We start from the raw sequence: 18,639 nt of genomic DNA on the forward strand, positions 1-18,639 counted from the left end.
GAAAAGGAGATTCAGGGCTTTCTCTTACCTCGGAAGAGCACTGCACTGCTCTGATGGTAAGGTGATGCCATCCCGTGTCTGGCAGAAGACTTGTCTGTGTTGCACAGCTAGGTGAGGCCCGATGCAAGGCCCATTGCACTGGAAAGCAGAAAAAGGTGACATACAGCACATTAGCCAAGTCAAGGGTGGAGGCCGCCATGCTTGGGCTGCGTGGCGTGCAAGATCCTTGTGTAGGTCTTGTTGGAGGCTCTCAGACCATTCATCTTTCCCCTCTTTGGGCTAACTAAAAGACACTCACTGATACGTTTTCTTTATGGGATGGTTAGATTTCCTGTGGTCTGTGGGCATTCTGCCAGCAAATGGCTAATGGTAGTATAGAACCAGTAAGAGAAAGTCAAGCCCCTCTCAGATTAATCATATGAAAGATATTTTGGCATAATATGCTAGGAATGTGGCGGTAGACTTCAGAACTGAAGACCCCTAAATAGCTCCACCCCTTCGGTGCAGAGAGGGTAATATGGTTTATCGTTTTCTTGCTAAAAATCATCCATATAACCAACTCCATCCTTTCTTAGCCTGGCTTCATTTTCTGCAGGTTAAACCTAGGATGACTGAACAGAAAGCAGACTTAGGTATGCAGAGTCCCCCCTCATATTCTCTTGCTATGTGCTCATGGAGATTGCTAAACTTTCCCCAGAGCTCATGGAGCCTGACCCTGTCTCAGTAAATACACCTAGCAACAACTGTCTGTGAAACACAAAAGCAGCAGGCCTTTAGCCAACATCTAGCCAACATCTGCTATTTCAGTAGAACAAGAGGATAGGCATCCCATGGAGGTCACTTTAGAACAAAGGCTCTTAACTTGGGGGTCTTTGGATCCCTAGGGTTCCACTGGGGGTGGTGCTGGGGTGTTAATCCTTAACAGTATAAGCAAAAGTTTTGTGTTTATTGGCTTTTTTCTAGCAAGAGGTTCCCTCTAGCTTTCATCAAGTACTCAAAGGGATCCATGACCTCAAAGGTTAAGAACCACTGAAAGAGCAGGATTTAAGGTAAAAGTAGCTCTCTTGGGTCAGATAGCTGTGCCCAAGGCGAGTTATTGCTCTTCTGGACTCTGAAGGGCCCAGTATGACACTATTATTCACAAACACATGGAGGGTTGGGGTAAATGTAAAAAAAAAAAAAAAAAAAAAAACCCCTTAACACCAATAACTGGGATTTTTTAAAAATCGTAAAATATACATAAACGTACCTTTTTTTTTTTTTTTTTTTTTTTTGAGGCAGGGTCTCTTTCTGTTGCCCAGGCTGGAGTGCAGTTGCACAATCTCAGCTCACTGCAGCCTTCACCTCCCAGGCTCAAGTGATCCCCCCACCTCAGCCTCCTGAGTGGCTAAAATTTATCTCTTTAACCATATTTTTAAAAATAACTTTTTTTTTTCTTTTTCTCAGATGGAGTCTCACTCTGTCACCAGGCTAGAGTGCAGTGGCGCACTCTCGGCTTACTGCAACCTCTGTCTCTCAGGTACAAGTGATTATCCTGTTTCAGCCTTCCAAGTAGCTGGGACTACAGGCACGTGCCACCACGCCCAGCTAATTTTTATATTTTTAGTAGAGATAGGATTTCGCCATGTTGGTCAGGCTGGTTTTGAACTCTTCACCTCAGGTGATCTTCCCGCCTCGGCCTCCCAAAGTGCTGGGATTCTAGGTGTAAGCCACCGTGCCTGGCCAAAAAATAACTTTTTATTGTGAAGTACAGTGTGCATACAGAAAACTGATTAACAGCCAGGTGTGGTGGTGGATGCCTGTATTCCCAGCTATGCAGAAAGCTGAGGCAAGAGTAAGCTTGAGCCCAGGAATTTGAGGCTATAGTGCACCATGATCATGCCTGTGAATAGCCACTGCACTCCAGCCTGGACAACATAGTGAGACCCCATCTCTAAAAAAAAAAGTGATTAAAACATGAAGTATATCTCTGTGAGTTACTATAAAGTGAGTATAGTTGACCTTTGAAAAACATGGGTTTGAACTGGGCAGGTCCACTTATACATTTTTTTTTTTTTCAACCAAAGGTCTTGGGATGCGAAACCCATGTATGTGGAGGGCCAACTTTTTGTATATGCGGGTTCTGTGAGACTGACTGCAGGACTTGAGTTTGTGTGGATTTTGATATATGCAGGTGCTCCTGACACCAATCACCTGTGGATACCAAGGGACAACTGTAGAGAAGCAAAGCTAGCTGCATGGATGTCTCTACCCCCTTAGAAGGAAACTGTGGTTGGTTTGATGCTCTGCTGTCAACCTTGACATTCATTATAGTTTTTGAACAAGCAGCCCCACATTTTCATTTTGCACTGGGCCCCACAAATTTTGTAGCTAGTCCTGTATACATGTGAAGAAATAAAATGCTGTCAGCAACTCAGGAGCCTACTTTGTGCCTACTCTCTAGTCTCTTTCCTCATCTGCACATGTAACCACTGAGACTTAACTTTTAAAACTAGTTTATGCCTGCTTTTGAAATTTACATAAATGAACCATATTTCATGTTTGTTTTGTATTTGGTGTTTTCTTACTATGTATTATGTATGTAACTGAAGTTCATTTTCATTGATGTATAGCACTTTATTTTATGAACATACTGTGATTGAATTTTCCAGTCTACTTTTGATTAATACTTGGTTTCTTTTTTTTCTTTTTATGTTTTTGTTTTGAGACAGAGTCTTGGAATGCAGTGGTATGATCTCTGCTCACTGCAACTTCCATCTCCTGGGTTCAGGCGATTCCTGACCCTCAGCATCCCAAGTAGCTGGGACTACAGGCACCCACCACCACACCTGGCTAATTTTTGTATTTTGAGTAGAGACGGGGTTTTGCCATGTTGGCCAGGCTGGTCTCGAACTCCTGACCTCAAGTGATCTGCCTGCTTCGGACTCCCAAAGCGTTGGGATTACAGGTATAAGCCACCGTGCCTGGCCAATCCTTTTTATTTCTGTAAGACTGGTAGTAATGTCTCCATTTTCATTTCTGATTTTAGGAATTTGAGTCTTCTCTCTTTTTTTCTTTGCCAATATAGCTAAAAGTTTGTCTATTTTGGTCAATCTTTTTGAATAATTTACTTTTGGTTTTACTGAGTTTTCTTTACTATTCTCTAATCTTTATTATCCTCTTCTGCTAGCATTAGGTTTAGTTTGCTCATTTTCTATAAATTTTTAAGGTGTAAAGTTAAGTTGTTGATTTGAAGTCTTTCTTTTTTAAGGTAAGCATTTACAGCCATAAATTTTTCTCTTAGAGCTATTTTCTCTGTGCTCCATACATTTTGGTGTGTTGTGGTTTTGTTTTCACTTGTCTTAAGGTATTTTCTAATTTTCCTTGTTATTTCTTTTCTGACTGATTTACTGTTTGTGTTTTGTTTCATTTCCACATATTTGTGAATTTTCCAATTTACTTCTGCTATTGACTTCTAGTTTCCTTCCCTGTGGTTGGAAAAGATACTCTGTATAAATTCATTCTTATCAAATGTATTAAGAATTATTTTTTGGCATAACATACAGTCCTTTTTTGGATAATTTTTCATGTGCACTTGAGAAAAAACAAGTATTCTGCTATTATTGGGTGGAGTCCTCTGTATGTCTGTTACTCCAATTGGTTTATAGTATTGTTCAGTTGCTCTGTTTCTTTCCTGATCTTTTGTTTAGTTGTCCTATCCATTGTTGAAAGTGGGTTTCTGAAGTTTCTATTATAGAACTAATTATTTCTCCCATCAATTCCGTCAATGTTTGATTCATATACTTTGGGGCTCTGATGTTTGGTGCATGCATGTTTATAATTGTTATATGTTCTTGGTATATTGACCCTTTTATCACTATATAGTCTATGTTGTTTGATTTAGTATAGCTACCTCAGCTTTTGGTTTTTATTTACATGGAATATCTTTTTCCATTCCTTCACTTTTAACCTATTTTTTTCTTTAGATCTCAAGCAAGTATTCTGTAGACAGCATAGAGTTGAATCATGTCTTTTTTATTTTTAACATCTACTAGGCCAATCTATGCCTTTGGGGGTAATTCCTTTAAAGTAATTACTGATAGGGAAGAACTTACTTTTGCCATTTTATTATTTGTTTTTATGTACATCTTATAGCTTTCCCCCATAATTCCCTCCACTTATGTTGTCTTTTGTGATTAGTTGCTTTTTTGTAGTGACAAATTTTGCTTCCTTTCTCATTCTTCTTTGGCTGTACATATTTTCTTTGTTGTTACCATGGGGATTACATATAATATCCCAAAGTTATAACAATCTAATTTGAATTTTGATATCAATTAATTACATACAAAACTCTACATGTATACCACTCTGTTTCCCATCCCCACTTTACATTATTGGTGTGAGAATTATATCTATATGCTGTATATTCACTAACAGATTTATAATTACTTTTTATGCATTTCTTTGAAATCCTGTAGAAAATAAAAAGTGGAGCTATGAAACAAAATAATACTGGTTTTAATGTCTGCCCGTCTATTTACCTTTATTGGAGAGTCTTTATATGTTCACGTGGCTTGGAGTTAAGTAGCATCTTTTTATTATAACTCAAAGGACTCCATTTAACATGTCTTGTAATCAGGAATAGTGGCAACAAACTCCCTGGAATGTCATAATTTCCCCCTCACTTTTGAAGGACAGTTTTGCCAGATAATTCTTGGTTAACAGTTTTTTTCTTTCTGTATAATTTTTCTTTTTTTTTTTTTTTTAAATAAAGAAAAAGGGCTTATTTGGCTCATAGTCTTACAGGCAGTATAAGAAGCATGGCACCAGCAACTGCTTGTGGTGAGGCCTCAGGAAGCTTACAATCATAGAGGAAGGCAAGAGGAGCTGGCTTGTCACATGGTAAGAGAGGGGAGGGAGGCACCAGACTCTTTTTTGTTTTTGGCTGTCCTTATATTTTTACATTACCAAGTCTTTGATATTTCTTTATTTTCCTTCAACCTTTAAGTTCTGGAGTACATGTGCAGGTTTGTGCCATGGTGGTTTGCTGCACAGACCATCCCATCAGCTGGGTATCAAGCCCAGCAACCTTTAGCTGTTTGTCTTGATGCTCTCCCTCCTCCCACCCCCACCCCCTACACGCCCCAGTGTGTGTTGTTTCCCCCACTGTGTCCATGTGTTCTCATCATTCAGTTCTCACTTATAAGTGGAAATATACGGCGTTTGGTTTTCTGTTCCTGGGTTAGTTTGCTGAGGATAACGGCTTTCAGCTCTATCCATGTCCTTGCAAAGGACATGATCTTGTTCCTTTTTATGGCTGCATAGTATTATGGTTTTATGTACCACATTTTCTTTATCCAGTCTATCCTTGATGGGCATTTGGGTTGATTCCATGCCTTTGCTATTGTGAATAGTGCTGCAATAAACATACATATGCATGTATCTTTGTAATAGAATGATTTGTATTCCTTTAGTTGTATACCCAGTAATGGGATTGCTGGGTCAAATGGTATTTCTGCCTCTAGATCTTTGATGAATCACCATACTGTCTTCCACAATGGTTGAACTAATTTATATTCCCACCAACAGTGTGAAAGTGTTCCTTTTTCTCTGCAACCTCACCAGCATCTGTTTCTTGACTTTTTCATAATTGCCATTCTGACTGGCATGAGATGTTATCTCATTGTGGTTTTGATTTGCATTTCTCTAATGATCAGTGATGTTGAGCTTTTCTTCATGATTGTTGGCCACATGAATGTCTTCTTTTGAGAACTGTCTGTTCACGTCCTTTGCTTGCTTTTTAATGGAGTTATTTTCTTGTAAATTTTTTAAGTTCCTCTTGACTCTGGATATTAGACCTTTGTCAGATGGATAGATTGCAAAATTTTTCTCCTATTCTGTAGGTTGTCTGTTCTCTCTGATGATAGCTTCTTTTGATGTGCAGAAGCTCTTTAGATTAGTTAGAACTCATTTGTCAATTTTTGCTTTTGTTGCAATTGCTTTTGGCATCTACATCATGAAATCTTTGCCTATGCCTGTGTTCTGAATGGTATTGCCTCGATTTTCTTCTAGGGTTTTTATAGTTTGGGGTTTTACATTTAAGTCTTTAATCCATCTTGAGTTAATTTTTGTATAAGGTGTATGGAAGGGGTCCAGCATCAATTTTCTGCATACAGCTAGCCAGTTATCCAAGCACCATCTATTAAGTAGAGAGTCCTTTCTCCATTGCTTGTTTTTGTCAGGTTTGTCAAAGATCAGATGGTTGTAGGTATGTGATCTTATTTCTGAGTTCTCTATTCTGTTTCATTGGTTTATATGTCTGTTCTTATACCAGTACCCTCCTGTTTTTGTTACTGTAGTATAGTTTGCAGTCAGGTAGTGTGATGCCTCCAGCTCTGTCCTTTCTGCTTAGGATTGTCTTGACTACTAGGGCTCTTTTTCAGTTTCATATGAATTTTAAAATAGTTTTTTCTAATTCTGTGATGAATGTCAATGGTAGTTTAATGGGAATAGCATTGAATCTATAAACTCCTTTGGGCAGGATGGCCATTTTCATGATACTGATTTTTCCTATCAATGAGCATAAAATGTTTCTCCATTTGTTTGTATCCTCTCTGATTTCCTTGAGCAGTGGTTTGTAGATCTCCTTGAAGAGGTTCCTCACTTCCCTTGTTTGCTGTATTCCTAGGTATTTTATTCTCTTTGTAGCAATTGTGAATGGGAGTTCATTCATGATTTGGCTCTCTGCTTGCCTGTTGTTGGTGTATAGGAATGCCAGTAATTTTTGCACATTAATTTTGTATCCTGGGACTTTGCTGAAGTTGCTTATCAGCTTAAGAAACTTTTGGGCTGAGACGATGGGATTTTATAGATAAAGGGTCATGTCATCTGCAAACAAAGATAATTTGACTTCCTCTCTATTTGAATATGCTTTATTTCTTTCTCTTGCCTGATTGCCCTGGCGAGAACTTCCAATAGTACATTGCCTAGGAGTGGTGAGAGAGGGCATCCTTGTCTTGTGCTGGTTTTCAAGGGGAATGCTCTCAGCTTTTTGCCATTCTCTATAATATCAACTGTTGATTTGTCAAATATGGCTCTTATTATTTTGAGGTATGTTCCTTCAATACCTAGTTGGAGAGTTTTTAAGATGAAGGGGATGTTGAATTTTATTAAAGGCCTTTCCTGTGTCTATTGAGATACTTGTGTTTTTTGTCTTTAGTTCTTTTTATGTGATGAATGACATTTATTGACTTGCATATGTTGAACCAACCTTACATCCCAGGGATGAAGCCAACTTGATCGTGGTGGATAAGCTTTTTGATGTGGTGCTGGATTTTCCAACTTGGTTCTCTTCTCCCTGTCTCTTTCAAGTACCCCAATCAGTCATAGGTTTGGTCCTCTTACATAGTCCCATATTTCTCAGAGGTCTTGTTTGTTCCTTTTCATTCTTTTTTCTCTATTCTTGTCTGCCTGTCTTATTTCAGAAAGATAGTCATCAAGTTCTGAGGTTCTTTCTTCTGCATGGTCTATTCTGCTATTGATACTTGTGATTGCATTGTGAATTTCTCGTGTTGTGTTTTTCAGCTCCATCAGGTCATTGTGCTCCTCCTCTAAACTGGCTATTCTGGTTACCAGCTCCTCTACTGTTTTATTGTGATTCTCGGCTTCTTTGCATTGGGTTACAACATGCTCCTTTAGCTCAGTGAAGTTTGTTATTACCCACCTTTTTTTGAGACGGACTCTCGCTCTGTCACCCAGGCTGGAATGCAGTGGCATGATCTCAGCTCACTGCAGCCTCCGCCTCCTGGGTTCAAGTGATTCTCCTGCCTCAGCCTCCCGAGTACTTGGGGCTACAGGTGCCCGACACAATGCCTGGCTAACTTTTTTTTTTTTTTTGATATTTTTAGTAGAGATGGGGTTTTACCATATTGGCCAGGCTGGTCTCAAACTCCTGACCTTGTGATCCGCCTGCATCTGCCTCCCAAAATGCTGGAATTACAGGTGTGAGCCACCACACCCAGCATATTATCCACCTTCTGAAGCCAACTTCTGTCAATTCAACCATCTCAGCCTCAGCCCACTTCTATGCCCTTGCAGGAGAGGTGTTGCATTCATTTGGAGGAGAAGAGGCACTCTGGCTTTTTGAGTTTTCAGCATTTTTATTAATTCTTTCTCATCTTTGTGGGCTTATCTAGCTTTGTTGAGGTTGCTGACCTTTGAATGGAGATTTTGTGGGGTCTTTTTCGTTGATGTTGTTGTTACTGGTTTCTATTTAATAGTTAGGCCACTCTTCTGTAGGGCTGCTGCAGTTTGCTGGGGGATCACTCCAGGCCCTAGTTGCCTGGGTTTTCCCCTTACCTGGATGTATCACCAGTGAAGTCTGCAAAACAGCAAAGATGGCAGCCTGCCCCTTCCTCTGGGAGCTCTGTCCCAGGTGGGTACTGACCTGTTGCTGGCCCAGACGCTCCTGTAGGAGGTGTCTGGAGACCCCTGTTGGGAGGTCTCACCCAGTCAGGAGGGATGGGATCAGGAACCCAGTTAAAGAATCAGTCTGGCTGTTCTTTTTGGTAGAGCAGCTGTGCTGTGTTCTGGGGAACCCTTCCTTGTCCAGACTGCCTGGACTCTCCAGGCAGTCCTGGGAAGGCTGAGTAACTGAAGTGCAGAGACTCACTGCCCCTTCCCCTGGGGGCTCTGTCCCAGGGAGAGATCAGAGATCTGTTAGTATAACCCTGGTTGGAGTTGCTGAAATTCCCTCAGGGAGGCCAGATGGATCAGGGTCCCACTTAAACAATCATTCTGGCCACTATCTGGCACAGCAGTTGTGTTGTGAGGGACTTCCCCTCATCTGGGCTGCCAGGACTCACTGGAACTGGCAGGCTAGAACAGCTGGGTTGACCTAAGTACAGAAATGGTGGCCACCCCTCCCCCAGGAACTAATCTGTCTCAGGCAGTCTCCAGCCTGATGCACTCAGCAGGCAGCTGGAATTCCAAGCCAGTGGGTCTTAACTTCTGAGGTGCCATGTTAAGTGGGGCCTGCAGAATGATGCTGCTTGTCTGCTGGGATTCCCAGGGCCTGAGTCTGAAAGACTCTGGGGTCTCCGTGTGAGCCTGAGCAACTGCTCTGCTGAGATTGCACAGCTCTGTGTGTCAAACCCAAGGCCTTGGTTGCATTGGCTCACTAGGGGATCTCCTGATCCACGGATTGCAAAGATATGTAGGAGAAGTGTGGTTTCCTGGGTGGGGTTGTGCAATCACTTACCACTTCCCTTGGCTGGGGGTGAAGGTTTTTTGGCTCTGTGCTGCTCCCAGGTGGGCCAGTGGCCTACCCAGGTTTTCTTCATTCTCCATGGGTCAAGTTGATTGCCTAGTCAGTCCCAGTGAGAGAACCTGGATATTTCAGATGAAGGTGCCAAATTGATTCCCCATTTTCATTCCTCTCTATGAGAGCTGTGGACTGCAGCTGCTTCTAATCAGGCATCTTGGCCCCTCCCCCTCTTTCTGCACTTCAAATGTATAATTCCACTGCCTTCTGTCCTCCAAGGTTTCTGCTGAGAAATCAGTTTATAATGTTATTGAGAATTTTTTGTACACAATGAGTTGCTTTTCTTGCTGCTTTCAAGATTCCCTCTTTGTTTCTTATTTAAGATTGATTTTAATCTGTCTTAGTGTGGGTCCCTTTGGCTTTTTCAACTTAGAGTTTGTTTAGCTTCTTGGATTTGTAGATTCACGTCTTTCATCAAATTTGGAAAGTTTTTGGCCATTATTTCTGCAAATAATCTTTCAACTCCTTTCTCTCTTCTTCTGAGACTCTCAAAATGTATATGTTGGGTCACTTGAAGGCATCTCACAACTCTTTTAGACTCTGTTTATTTTCTTCTATTTTTATTGGCCTATCTTCAAGTTTGAAAATTCTTTATGCTGCCTGCGAAATCTGCTGTTGAATCCTGCCAGTTAATTTTTCAATTCAGTTATAGTACTTTCAGCTCCCAATTTAGCATATTTAAGATAGTTGTTTTAAAGTGTTTGTCTTTAATGTTCAATGCCTATGTTTATTTTCTTCCTTAAAATGAGCCATATTTTCCCATTTCTTTGTATGGCTTGTGATTTTATTGCTGAAAATTGGGCATTTGAAAAATAGCCATTTCTCCTACTCTCTGTAGACTGGCTCTGTGATTGGGCAGTTCATCATCGATTAGCTGGGTATACTCTGAGCATAGTAATCAGTCTGAGGTGAAAGCGTAAGGTCTTCTCAGATCTTTTATGTGGGTGTATGGGCCTTCTCCTTATACATAGCTGCTTTTGAGTGTCTTAATTTCCCAGAGTCTCACTCAAGGCTCTCCTTGGGACTTTAGAGCGTCAATTGTATAGAGGGTCAATCTCCACCCATAATCTCTTTTCCCAGGTGTCTGCAGGTCTGTGTTCCTTCTGCAGATTTCACAAGTAGTGGCTGCCACGTTGTTAAGATCAAAACCATGCCACATGGGGGAGGGGGTGGGGAAAGGATGAATGAAAATACCAGGAAATTTCCTATCATCTTAAAGATGGCTTTTTCTTTATTGGCTGTTTGCTTGATTGCTGTAGAACTTGGGCTGTTTTCCAGAGTACTTATAAGGTTAGTTTAGTCAGTTTCTAGTTGTTTTTTTGATGCTTCTATAAGAGAACATGGACTTGGAGTGTCCTAATTTGCCATTTTGCTAATGTCCCTTGACTACACTGGGAATTCTTGAAGGAGTTATGTGTCCCTGGAAGCACTTATTTCCTCCACTCTCATTTGTAACTAAACCTATTGCTGGTTTGATTTCAGTGCCTACTTTTACACTGAAACTGCCATTCACAGAGTTACCAGTGACTGCCTGCCAGTCAAGTTCGAATATGCACTGTATGTATAAAATAAGGCCAATGCTTAATTTGTATTTTGTTTATTCTGTTGGATGTATTTTTTATACCGTTGACTTCCTTCCTTCTGGAAAAAGCTCCTCCACTGGTCTCTGAATTTTCCTACTCATTAGGTTAATCTTTTTTCCTCTTCTTCCCCCAGTTTAATTAGTGTTGTGTTCCTCAGGGTTCTGTCCTGTGCCTTTTCTTAATCTGATCCTTTCCCTCTCTCTGGGTGATACCATCTATGATTCTTAGCCACCACTTCTATACTAATGACTTTCAAATTGATAGTATTTAGCACAGCTCTCTTTTAAGTCCCAGACCTATATGTGCAACTACTTAATGACCATCTGTACTTAGATATCTCATATTAAACATGTCCCAAACAATTCCATATAGCACCAATTCACCCTCTTTTTTCTGTATTCCTATCTAGTTGTTCAATTCAGAACCTCCAGTCAAATTTTGACTTCCTTCCTTTCTCTCATCCCTGATATCCAATGGATCATGGAAGCCATGCGAATCACACTTATAAAGAGGAAATGGATTCCTCTCCATTGGCACTGCTCAATACCTTCATTCTGACCACCATAATTGCTCACCTAGATTAGGTTTCTCTTTCTGTAGTCCTTTCACTTGCCAATTTGATCACTAGCATACCTTTAAAAAAAAAAAAAAGACAGGGTTTTGCTCTGTCACCCAGGCTGGAGTAGTGAAAGTGGTGTGATCACAGCTTGTTGCAGCTTCAACCTCTTAAGTGATTCTTCTGCCTCAGCCTCCTGAGTAGCTGAGATTACCGGCATAAGCCATTCTGCCTGGCCAGACAGTAATCTTAAAAGTCTGATTGTGCCATTCCTTCTTAAAAATCTTTGTAGTTGCACTTACAATAAAATCCAAATTCTTTGTACAGCATACAAGACCCTTTTATGATCTTGCACCTGATTTCCAGGCCGCATTTCTATTTCTATTCTGTCACCTCATTCTCCTGCAAACATTGTGGGCTGCTTTTCCCTTCATTTCTTCACACATGCTTATATGGGACACATTCCCCTCCCAAGACAGATGTCCCATAAATGTATGTTGGATTAAAAGAAGAAAGCTGAATTATTACATGAAGCCAGATTGTTGGAGCTAAGAAGGTGGTCTTAGTTTTACTTGGACTAAAATCAGCATGGTTTTCATAGACTTCATGAAGGTAGGCAGAAGAAAAAACATTTGCATAACACTATTCCAAAAGGATTTTTTTGTGTCTCACAGGAGTGGAATGTGGAGGTTTGAGAAGCATCTACAGTTTGAAGCACAATATCAGCAATATTACCAGCAGAAAAACATCAACAGGATTGTGAGATGAAGCATTTGTCTGCAATCTGTAATGCCTCAAGCCTTGCTACTCTTTCAAGTGTAGCCCTTGGACTAGCAGCATTGATGTTACCAGAAGTTTTGAGAAATTCAGCATCCCCAGTTCTACCTCAGACCTACCATATTACAATTTGCATCTTTAATAAAGATTCCCAGGTGATTCACATTAAAGCTCGACACATACTGGCCTGGAGGGTTGTAGAAAAAAGGAGGAGGGGGTGAATTTTTTGAGGGGAAGGAATGGAGAAAGACCTATGTATTTTTCTCTCTGTTAGGAAACATAATCACTGGTGCACCATACGTCCTTCCTTGAGTGACCCTGATGACACAGTGCAGAAACATCTCTCATTTGTAGCCAGATCTGTTTGCTATTGTAATTTTACAAACTGCCAATAAGCCTCGAGGGCCTGGAACCAGAGCTGTCTTGAGATGAATGTGAGCTATGAGAAGTAGGCTTTTCCAGGTAGGAGAAAGATGATATTCCCCCAGGCAAGGGGAGCTCATGCCTGTTTGATTATAAAGCATATACATTATGTCACTGGAAATAAGGAGGGGTTAGTAGAAGCTCCAGAAAGGAGTCTCCAGCTAGGCATGTTGATTGGCTAGCATTGAGCAGTAGCTTCAACTTACCTGGGACACAAATGGCTTACGAGTTGGAATGTGAACTCTATGGCCAAAAACATTTGATTTTCATTAAAGATGGCCACAGTGTGTTAACTTAATAGAAAGTAAGTCGCCAGTGATTGTTTTCCAAAGGACACACCTGGGGGTGGGAGTGGAGGACATACATGTAATAATGTATAGATGGCCAATTATAAGATGTTTTGAGTTGCTGCCTAAAAACATTCATTCAATCACATTGGTTCATAGAATTACATAAAGAATTAGAAGCCTGCTGCTCTGGGGGTGTCTCAGCTGGACAACCAACAAAAGCTATGCCTGGCCAATCAGAATGTGAAAGGAGGAGGTGGCAGTGATAACATTTCACTTCCTACTGTGGCAGGGTCCATTCCTTTAGATTTAGCTTTCAAATAACAACCTCTCTGGCTCCTCACCTGGCCCCAGCTGGAGAAGGCCCACTCCACACACAGCTGCTGGTTACAGGCCTGGGTGTCCACGGGCCGCTTGGCGACCTGGGTGCACATGTCATTGGACACAGGGGTGGAGATCCCAGAGGCTTTCAGCTTTTGACAGGTCACCCTGCGGGTCTGGACACCTCCCCCACAGCTCCGGGTACAGGCAGACCAGGAGGTCACCATCCACCTGGGGAGAGGAAAAAGTGTCAGGAGAGCCCTAAACGGACAGGCCCTGGGGAAAAGAGACCTCCTCCCCCCGACATCCCAGCTCTTGCCACTAATTTGGGGCCAAGTCCCTTTTTACAGTATTTACTTGGAAAGATAGGTAGGCTGAAAAATGACTCCTCCAAAAGATATCCATGTCAAATCCCTAGTGCCTGTGAATGTTATGTGGCAAGGTTCTTTGCAGATGTAATTATGGACTTGAGATAAGATTATCTTGGATTATCTGGCTGGGCCCTAAATGCCTGCCATAACAAGTGTTCATACAGAGAGGAGGAGGAGACAATGTGACCATGAAGGCTGAAGGTGGAGTGATGTGGTCATAAGCCACCTGGTGCCACCAGCAGTGGATTTTCTCCTAGAACCTTTGGAGGTGATGTGACCCTCCTGATACCTTGATCTTGGACTTTTGGCCTTCAAACTTGTAAGAGAATCAATTTGTTGTTTTGTAACTGCAGTGTTGGTACTTCCTAAAGGAGATCCAAGCATGTGACAGGAGAGACAGTTGTTCTAGGGAAGTCAGATCCAAATTTGTGTCACCTCCTGACCCGGAAAGTAATCTGGGCCTCACTGAAGTCAAGGTTTTGTCTGATAGTGCTCAGTATACTTCCTGCTGCACATTTTGGTCAATCTCTCAGAAAGAGGTAAAGTTCCATCTCTTGGCGTGACAGCGTGACAGTCTATAGGTCGTATACCTCTCAGAGGGCTGCATACGTGGTAGAAATAGTTGTTCTCTGAATGTTAGGTTCCAAAAGTGAGACTGTGACAAATGGACTTTTCTCACAAAGCCAACCTGTAAACTAGGAACACTCTGAAATCCTTGGTCCATATACAAACATGCAGGGATTCTCGTTGCATGTGTGCACCCTGTGATGATTCTCAAAGAGAAGGAGACAGCTTGGGGAAATTGCAAGACTGTTGCTCATGTAATCTAGAACAAAAAAATCCCACTCTTTGGTTTTAGTGATGGAGAAAATTTATCTAACAAAATGGTTAAAACAGCTACCTGGGTCACAGCAGGGTTACCCAGTTGTATCTCAAAGAGACAACCAGGGCAACACTTGTTCACATGCAAAGAAGGATACTAAGTGTTCGAATTGTCTGGCAGGCAAACGGGTCAAAGGTGAACCTATGGCTACGTCCTAGCCAAGCGGCGCCACATCTGGCTTTCAGGAGAGGCATGTAGCAGGGAAGGGGAGCAAATTCCTCCTAAATCTGGACTGTGACTTATTTAGTTTTGTGGCCACTTCCCTGCTCTTTTGCCTTGTAGAGGGATGACTGCATGCAGATTTCCAACCCACAGGAGCAGAGCCACTTAGGAAGCAGGCAAGAGGTGTTTAAAAACTCCTGGGGGCATTGAAATCCAAGAAAACAGAGCCATTATTATTTCATTTGCAGAAGTAAATTAAGCTGATTGACTCTGACCATCACCAAATCAAGTCAAAAAGTTCCTGGCACGTCAAAGATCTCTTCTTCATTTTGCACAGCTTGGCAAGGGCAGTTTTCCAGCCTCTTATATCCCTGGTGAATGTCAGGCCTGCATTTCCCTGCATTTCCATCAACTTTTATTTCCAAATATACGTTTCAGCAATTTTTCAGGAGCTGGGGTGGGGGGTTTGAGAAAGGAGAGGGCCAGGCTATGTTACCGTTCAGGAAGGGTATAAAAGGACATTAATCATTCCTGTGGAAACCTTCCCGTCAGCAAGTCAAACTGCTGATATTAATGAGCATGTTTCATATTTCATTGAGTCTCTCCTGGTTTCAGCTGCTCCTTATGACTCAGCTGGCAAAACAGAAAGCAGTTGCCTAAGTATTGTATGGAAGTCCTACAGATAGGTAGTAAAGGGGCATTTGAGGGCCAAGCCACATCCCCCCAGGCTCTCAGCACCACACCAGTGCCAACTCCAAGCCCATCTATTATCCATTTAACTACTGCTGAGGACAGAGGATGAGGTGCACAGGGGGACTCATAGCCTCTTGAAGCATGAGGAAGGTGGCAGAGGCTTTAGGTGTCATTCTGGGCCACACAAGGGACCCAAATGCAGAGCATGAGGCTACTATCGGAAACAGAGATTTATTCCAACTTTAATGAGACGCAAGCCTTTGTAGAAAAGAGGAAGATAAGATTTCCCCAACTGAACTGGAGTACTGATTAGCATGGGTATTTAAGGTTAGACTTGGAGGGCGGGCAGAACCCAGTAATCGTTGTTTCCTCAGCCCTTCAATTGAAAAGACGTTGCTTTCTACAAACAACTCAGAGTCAGTTGATTACTGTAGTAGGATGCGGGGCGTCTATGGCTTGCCAGGGCCTGGGAAGCTCTTGCTCCCTGAACAGACCCTGTTAGGGACTTGGGAAACCTGGTTGGCCATTAGTGGGGTGAGGAATAAACAAAGCTGAGAGAGGTGGCATAGTCTGAGGATATTTTCAGCAAGGTGGAGAGGCCTGACAAGCCTGTGCCTGGAGGGAAGAACAGCCCCTTGGCTGGCATCTCTCCCTGCACAGTGCTACTGAAGGGCTGGTCATTGACTTCGCTAAAAGTGAGGGCCCATCCTAGGGTGGGGAGGTCTGAGCCAGTGTCTGCTGCACTCACCGAGAAGGGCAGTCTCTCCGGTTGCACGCGATGGGCTGCACCGCAGGGCGAACCTTCCCTGCGCAGTGGGCAGGGTTGACCTCCGTGCTGTTCAGCAGGCACCTCAAGCGGGGCTGCTGAACCCCCCGGTTACCACAGGAGGCTGAGCAGGTTGCCAGTCTGTCCACAGACCACCAGTAATCTGTCATGGGAGGAGGAGCAGAGTAGAAAAGAATATAGCATAATTGCCACACTCTGAATTCCTTCTGAGCAGGGCAGGGAGAAGGTGACAGGGGTGGATTTGTGGCCTGAAGGAGTGGAGCTATTATAAATGAGGCCCTGCTCCTCACTGGGAACCATTCCCGAACTATTTGGGGAAGTCACGTGGTCTCTAGGGGCCTCAGCCATGAAATGAGTACAGTGAACCTCACCTCACCAAGTTATTGTGGGGACAGGAAATAATGAAAATAAAGTAGCTCAGTGCCCGACATACAAAGAGTACATAATTAATGCCACAGGTCATCTTATTTTTAAAGATATTTGCTACAGTACTTTTTTTTCCTCATTGGTTCACCAGAAAGTGACTTTGTTTTCTACAAAGATATATAAATATAGCAAATACTTAACCATCACAGTACAGATTTGAGCTGGACTTTGCAAATGTTACCCAAAAAAAGCCTATGCAGAGAGTGCTTATTTACATGAGACAATGATGTCAGTAAGAAAGCCAGTTGCTTTGGGGGTCTGGGACTCACTGATAGGTGAGATGGTAAATTTTGAGTGCTTATTTGCAAAGTTGCATATTACAAGTCTTGCAAATAGGCCCTGGCTTCTGGTTTTCAGCAGAGACTAGCTGGCTGGCAAGAAAATGGAACATTTGTTTTCCTGTCTGAAAAGCCAAATGGTGAAGGAGGATATTTAAGAAGAAAACTTATCTGCTTAGAAAAATTTCCCTCCTTTCTTCATCTTTTTGTGCCGTATTGGCACAAAACTCTGTCCCTTCCCATCACATCCTTCATTTTGGAATACATCACACATAGGCCACAGGTCGAAACAAGCCTATGGAAAACTCTATGAAAAGGCCAGTTTTCCCTCTTTCCCACTGATTTGGCCTCATTTACAACTCTTTCTTGGTGCAGTGAAGGCCAGGCCCCGCCCAAAGGCTTTCTGACCTGCCTGTTTTCCTGGAAGGTTAATGCATGAGCCATGTGGGCTTCGCAGTCTGTTCTTTGCCAGGGCCAAACGAAAGGTGCCTGGAAAGCCCTCAGCTTATGACTAAAGCTGAAGACTCTTCAGAATGATCAGCAGGCACTGGCATCAGGCCTGTCTCTCTAGGCAGGAGGCAGTAACCAAATAGGCTACTCTGTGTGTGGGAGATCTGTACTAGTTAAATCAGCATAAAAGAATCACATCTGACTTTGATATATAGTGGTGTTTCCAGGGTCCTGAGCAACAGCAGCATTATAAGCAGAAGGGCCTATTTATGAAGGCAGCACTGGCTTTTCCAGGTTCTGCTGGGATGGGGCATGATGGCTCTTCTGAAGGGCCATGTTGACAGAAGTAGGGTCCCACTGTATGGAAACATGGCATGGCTTTGGTTTTCATGCCTTGAGTACCACTGGAGATCAGAAATCTCTTTGTTCTGCTAGATAGTTAGATTCCCAAGTGGGCTTTCTTGTTCAAGTCCAGTATGCAAAGTCTGCAGGGTTTCTTACCTTGGATCACTAAAGATGCCTTCTGCATGAGCACCCCTGCCTCATTCTGAGCAAGGCAGCTGAATTCCCCCTGAGACCCACCGCTAAGGTTTGCAACTTGAAGGATCTGTCCAGCTGCCAAGATGTGATGCGTCAGTCCTGTGGCAGTGACAATTGGCTGACCACCATGAAACCAGGTGATATTAGGGACAGGGTGACCTTTGATGGGGCAGCCTAGAAGGAGAGGAAAAGAAGTAAGCCTTAGTAAAGCCATAAGGAACACATTGCTTGTGCACTGGACAGTCTTTGTGGCTCTAGAAATCGTACACACAATGTGGCCTTGTCCATGGCATTTTTATTATATTTGCCATTCCTGAGCAAACAGCAGATGTTTTTATTCTCTGAATTTCTAGGAGGGTGACTATGATTCATTCAATTAAGTAAAATTATTGGATAACAAAAGTACCTGTTTCTTTCTGTTTATGTCCCTATACTAACTTTAAAAAAAGATACAATTAATCTTCATTCATTGAACAGTTTTTTCAAGGTAAGTAGTTCTTATAGTGATTTCTTTTCTGACAGAAATTCCTTCTTCAAATACAATATGTTGGGAAAAAATACCATACTATATAGTAATAGTTAAGAAACAAACTTGATTTGGTAAAAGTATCATATTCCCTCATTTTACTTGTTATGTGATTTTTCCAGTCAGAGACTAGGAAAGCAATTTTAAACATGGATCTTTTTTCTGCATAAGGCTTTGTCTTCTGAAGGCTTTTGCCAAGGCTGCACTGGACATGTACAATATTATACATATCTACAGAGCCATCAAACATATTTTGATATAATAAACTCAAATGT

At 42.2% G+C, this 18,639-nt stretch overlaps 1 protein-coding gene and 1 long non-coding RNA gene across 13 annotated transcripts in view; one reads left to right on the forward strand and one right to left on the reverse strand.

The window, feature by feature from the left end:
• The window catches only part of LOC129048070 (uncharacterized), a 34,969-nt gene extending 22,055 nt beyond the window's left edge, over positions 1 to 12,914 (forward strand). Inside the window, exons 5-7 of one of the 4 annotated variants that reach the window (XR_008510100.2) lie at positions 2,712 to 2,947; positions 4,754 to 4,881; positions 12,115 to 12,914. This is a non-coding gene — a long non-coding RNA (uncharacterized LOC129048070). The remainder of the gene's footprint in view (positions 1 to 2,711; positions 2,948 to 4,753; positions 4,882 to 12,114) is intronic. The other 3 variants (XR_008510101.2, XR_008510098.2, XR_008510099.2) reach the window with 3 other exon arrangements.
• ADAMTSL1 (ADAMTS like 1) overlaps positions 1 to 18,639 on the reverse strand; it is a 1,026,435-nt gene that overhangs the window by 5,029 nt on the left and 1,002,767 nt on the right. For all 9 annotated transcript variants that reach the window (XM_054521046.2, XM_054521045.2, XM_063713990.1 and 6 more), the window contains 4 exons: positions 17,800 to 18,012; positions 16,106 to 16,286; positions 13,272 to 13,479; positions 29 to 138 (listed from right to left, as the gene is read on the reverse strand). In XM_054521046.2, coding sequence (XP_054377021.2) covers positions 29 to 138; positions 13,272 to 13,479; positions 16,106 to 16,286; positions 17,800 to 18,012 — 712 coding nt within the window. The remainder of the gene's footprint in view (positions 1 to 28; positions 139 to 13,271; positions 13,480 to 16,105; positions 16,287 to 17,799; positions 18,013 to 18,639) is intronic.

The sequence above is a fragment of the Pongo abelii genome, chromosome 13 (genome assembly GCF_028885655.2).
Source record: "Pongo abelii isolate AG06213 chromosome 13, NHGRI_mPonAbe1-v2.0_pri, whole genome shotgun sequence".
Taxonomy (NCBI): Eukaryota; Metazoa; Chordata; class Mammalia; order Primates; family Hominidae; genus Pongo; species Pongo abelii.